Here is a 4,685-nt window from a genome sequence, read left to right as displayed (position 1 = left end):
GCCACCCGCGCCGCTGGTGGTCGCGCCTGCCGCCTCCGCCGCTGGCGTCGGGCCGAGGTGGCCGCGCCGACCGCCGGGGCTCCTCCGCGGGGGCGCGCTGGTGAGGTGGGAGAGAAGAGAGAGAGGAGAGGTGGGAGAGAAGAGAGAGGAGATAGGGTCGGGAGAGAGAGAGGAGATGTGGGAGAGAAGAGAGAGAGGGAGGATATAAGGTTGGCCGGTTGAGAGGGAAGGGTGGGAGGAGAGTTCGGCTAATAGGAATGTCCGGTTTCGGAGCTGTGGATCGATGACGTGGCAAATGTGTTTCTTCTTTGAACTTATAATATATTTTTGGACTACTAAATGATCTCGAATGAAAAAGTTGTCAATTATAAAGTTTAAAATCTCATCGAGCTCTACAGTTTTGATATAAAGTTTGTATTCATCCGAGATTGTATGCAAAAGTTTGTATTAAAAATACACCCTTCAAACTTAATCATTCCCATCCTTAGCTTTGTTTCTATTTACAGAGCCCAACAACGGTTGCGCCATCATCGACGTCATACATCTTGACACCGCTCCCATCGTAGGTCGCCTTCTACCGTGGCAATGGGACTTTGAACGATGATACGCCACTCAGAGCTGTGCCCGCCCCCGCTTCCGTCAGAACGCATGAGTTCCATGTGTGGGTCCCACGTAATAAACATATGGCATCAAAGCACCTACAAATATATTCTACTACTATACTTGCACAGAGAGCACTATTAGGGACAACGCACCAACATATTGTGAAGCGAAGCCAATATATTAGGAACAAACGAATAATAACGTGAGAGTAAGTAAGGACTCGTAGCTACGATTTCAAATAAAAAAGTGGATATTTTTCTAGGTGATGCGTTTTTTCAGAAGATTCCATGATTTTTTAACATAAATTCCATGAATATTTTAGTAATGAAATAAATGTGTGTACATGCATATGACATGTATAGTAGTAGAGTCCAATCATGGCATCAAGGGGGAGAGCAGTGGAGGAGTTGTAAGGCGCTGCATTACGAGGCCAAAAGGGTCGAGCCTTATCATGGCGCGTTTGTCTCTGGATACCAAATCTTAGGTTCCGTTTGGGTTGGATTTTGATTGTAAGAATTTTTGGATTATATAGAGAGATTCTAGAATCTGGGATTCTAGATAATAAAAATCCATGCCGTTTGGATCTCAGGCACTTCATATGGTAGGATTTTTGCGATTGGTGGATAGATGTCAATATTACCCCCGGTCAATCTCTCTCCTCAGGCACACACGTCGTGACTCCTTTGCTCGCTCTCCACACTCCACTCTCCTTTCTCTCTCTCGTCACTCCCTGCCCGTCCCCCTCCCTCGCTCGCTCTCCCCCAATTCCCCTTCCTCTCCGTCGCCTGAGCTCCCTCCCTCCCCGCACTGCGCGTAGGCGGCCGCTGCCCACCCTCCCCACTCCTGGTGCTGCAAGCGGTGCCCCGCCCTCCCTCCCCGCTCCTGGCAAGCGAGCGGCCGCGACTGGCGGGCAGGTGAGCGGCGCCGGGGGCCAGGCCGCGAGCGGCCGCAGGGGCCAGGCCGGCGAGCAGCTTCGGCGGCCGGGGCGACGAGCAGCAGGAGGGAGGCAGAAGAGCGACGCCGGTGGCGAGCAAAGCATTTGCGTGTCAGCGTGAGGGCAGAATCGTCATTTCGCCATCCATCTCCATCCACTATCTAACAGGGCCTAAATAAGTGCATAGCGCCCCCTCCCCAACCCGCCCATTGCGCGAGTCTGCTCTAGGGTTTTTGCCGCCGCCGCCGCCGCCGCCGCCGCCTCTCTCTTTCCTCCGGATCCCCTCCCACCCACCGTACACCAAGATGACGGAGCAGACCGCCGAGGAGCTCGCCGCCCAGATCGAGCAGCAGAAGCTCGAGGAGCAGAAGAACGAGGTCAGATATCTCACACCCTCCCCTCCATAATGGTACGAATTCGAAGTGCAATCTGTGTCGCGTAGGCTTGGGATTATGTGATCAAGTAGATCCGCGAACCTGAAGTAGATTGGATTTTCTTTGGCGGTTCTTGTTGGATCATGGAAAGCTGCATCTTTTGTAGTATTATTAGGTCAGGTGGAAATGATTGGTGCTGCTATTCTTCTCCTAGTTGTGTGCTTTTCCTGGCACCAGATTTGCCATACGAGAGGGGAGTGAATATGAGATGGGTTAGAGCCCATCGCTTCCGTGCGGTTTGTTGTTCATTTGCGCGAGGTGGCGTGATCCTTTTAATCTCACCTGTTTGTATGATTTGATTTGCCTTCCATTTTCGTATACGGCTGTGCATCATCTATTACTATTTATATGGCACCTGATGAGTTCTCTTTTGAATGTTACTGACAGGCAGAGGAGGTTGTGGTTGAGGACGAGGATGATGATGACGAGGACGACGACGATGATGACAAGGATGATGATGAGGGTAAGTTATTGCGATCATCTTGACATATGCTCCCTTCGTTCCGAAATTAATTGTGGTCATCTGTAGCATAGCACAATCACTTGGTCATTTTAAAGTGTCTTTTATCTGTCTTCCATTTCATTCTGCAAATGGTTTGGCAGTTCCAATGGTTTTTGTATTAGAATCAGTTAGGGCAAAGCAATGGTACTGCTATAATTCCATGGGTCTTTTTTCATTGTAAAATATTGTACATGTTAGAGCGTGGGGGATTTGGGCATTGTATAGTCGCAAGTGTAATGACCTCATGATATGTGAATGCTATTTAGAGTGTTAAATGGAGTTCGATTGTGAACTGAGTTTCCTTATTTCTGGTGCATGTATACATTGCCCAAGGTTGCCGGTTATTGCCATTTGTAAACTTTGAAAGGCTGGAGTAGAATATGTGACGTTTGAGGTTATGCTTACGTTACTATGTTTATTTGGAGTGTTAAATGGAGTTAGTTGTGAATGGAGTTTCCCTACTTATTGCCTAAACTTGTTGGTTATTGGCATTATGCTTACGTTACTAGTTGCTGGTTATTGGCATTATGCTTACGTTACTATGTTTAGCTTGCAGTGAATTCATGTAGCTAATTATTATTTTTGTCGTTACTGATTATGTGTGCCCTAGCATCTGTATCAACTACCTGCCAACCGTATCCTTAAAAGATAAACTGCATGCCAACTATGCATAATTGGATACCATGCATAGAAGGCAAGTAAACTGCATCGCTAGGTACTCTCACTTCAGAAGCCTGTGTGGTCAAAACAAATTATAAGCCATGGGTTTTGTTTTTCCTATTGCCCCTGTACAGCTGTACCCTTTAACTCGGAAGTCGTTGAATGTTCTTTTTTTTTTGTTTGGTTTGTGAAACAAGCACAACACCTGTGACCTGACAAGTATTGGTTCCATTTTGTCATGTTTAGGGCAAGAAGGTGATGCCAGTGGCAAATCAAAGCAAAGCAGGAGCGAGAAGAAGAGCCGCAAGGCCATGCTGAAGCTTGGCATGAAGCCCATTACTGGTGTCAGCCGTGTCACCGTGAAGAAAAGCAAGAACGTGAGTTCACTGCTGCCAGTCACACCAGTTGACTAATGTTTCTGGTTGTTTGGCTAACACAGCTGCATTTCCAGATACTGTTTGTCATCTCCAAGCCAGATGTGTTCAAGAGCCCGAACTCCGATACCTATGTCATCTTCGGTGAGGCCAAGATCGAGGACCTCAGCTCCCAGCTGCAGACCCAGGCTGCTGAACAGTTCAAGGCTCCTGACTTGAGCCAGATGATCTCCAAGCCTGAAACATCTGGCCTTGGCCAGGAGGACAACGAGGAGGAGGTCGACGACACTGGTGTCGAGCCCAAGGACATTGAGCTGGTGATGACCCAGGCATCCGTCTCAAGGCCCAAGGCTGTCAAGGCTCTCAAGGCAGCCGAGGGCGACATTGTCACTGCCATTATGGAGCTGACAAATTAGAGTTTTATTTTTGTTGCGGTCGAAAGCCCCTTCCCCCAATTTGTAGTGTTATGCAGCTTGAGTGTTATCTGTGGACCATAATGCTTAGATAATTTTATCATGCTTGCTTGCACTTCGATTAAGTTTATCACAACATGGTTCACTTCGTTAAGGTCATCGCGACATGGTTCTCTTCGGTTAAGGTCATCGCAACATGGTTCCATCTTTTCTGGTTTGCTTACAGCAACAGTCTATAGCTTAATGCTGTTTCTCTCTGGCATTGATATAATGATATTTCAGCCATGCCACAGTTTTCTTGCATTTTTTTCACCTTTGTTGATGCGATACGATCACTGGTGAGCTGGGTTTCTGCTGATTGCGGAATGGAAAGTTTTTTTTCCCCCCATATGCCAGATCGCTGGGTGCCTGGGTTGCCCAATATTTGTCCAATGTGTGTGCGATTGAGGTCCCTACGATGGGCCTCGTTGCACTCCATCCATAAGCCTGCTGCCCAGCACGGGGTTAAGAGCACAATTCGTGCCGCTTCTGACCAGCAGACGGGCCTCCGCTTGAGTAAACCGGCGAGTGCCCTCTGATCTCGTGGTCACCAGTCCGGACAGAGCCCCCTGGGATGACAACAAAGCAAGCGAAGCTTCGCAGGAACGCGAGGACAGGGACCCGGCACAAACCAGCGACACGGATCACGATTCAGGGACAACACACACATGGCATCGATGCCATCCATCAACTGCCCATGCCCATGGTTCAAAACACAGGGTCGCC

At 48.6% G+C, this 4,685-nt stretch overlaps 1 protein-coding gene across 1 annotated transcript; it reads left to right on the top strand.

Moving 5' to 3' along the window:
• Positions 1 to 1,562: 1,562 nt before the first annotated feature.
• LOC117839887 (nascent polypeptide-associated complex subunit alpha-like protein 1) lies at positions 1,563 to 4,079 on the top strand. The gene is made up of 4 exons (XM_034720319.2): positions 1,563 to 1,914; positions 2,359 to 2,434; positions 3,380 to 3,510; positions 3,585 to 4,079. Exons 1-4 carry the CDS (start codon positions 1,843 to 1,845, stop codon positions 3,921 to 3,923), a joined length of 618 nt encoding a protein of 205 aa, XP_034576210.1. The 5' UTR covers positions 1,563 to 1,842; the 3' UTR covers positions 3,924 to 4,079.
• Positions 4,080 to 4,685: the final 606 nt, after the last annotated feature.

The sequence above is a fragment of the Setaria viridis genome, chromosome 9 (assembly GCF_005286985.2).
Source record: "Setaria viridis chromosome 9, Setaria_viridis_v4.0, whole genome shotgun sequence".
Taxonomy (NCBI): domain Eukaryota; kingdom Viridiplantae; phylum Streptophyta; class Magnoliopsida; order Poales; family Poaceae; genus Setaria; species Setaria viridis.
The sequence above is the reverse complement of the archived record's forward strand: the minus strand, read 5'-3'. Positions and strand labels throughout refer to the sequence as shown.

Coding starts and splice junctions, on each gene's coding strand:
- LOC117839887 (XM_034720319.2), top strand. CDS start 1,843: ATGACGGAGCAGACCGCCGAGGAGCTCGCCGCCCAGATCGAGCAGCAG. Junction 1,915..2,358: donor TCGAGGAGCAGAAGAACGAG/GTCAGATATCTC, acceptor TGTTACTGACAG/GCAGAGGAGGTTGTGGTTGA. Junction 2,435..3,379: donor TGACAAGGATGATGATGAGG/GTAAGTTATTGC, acceptor TGTCATGTTTAG/GGCAAGAAGGTGATGCCAGT.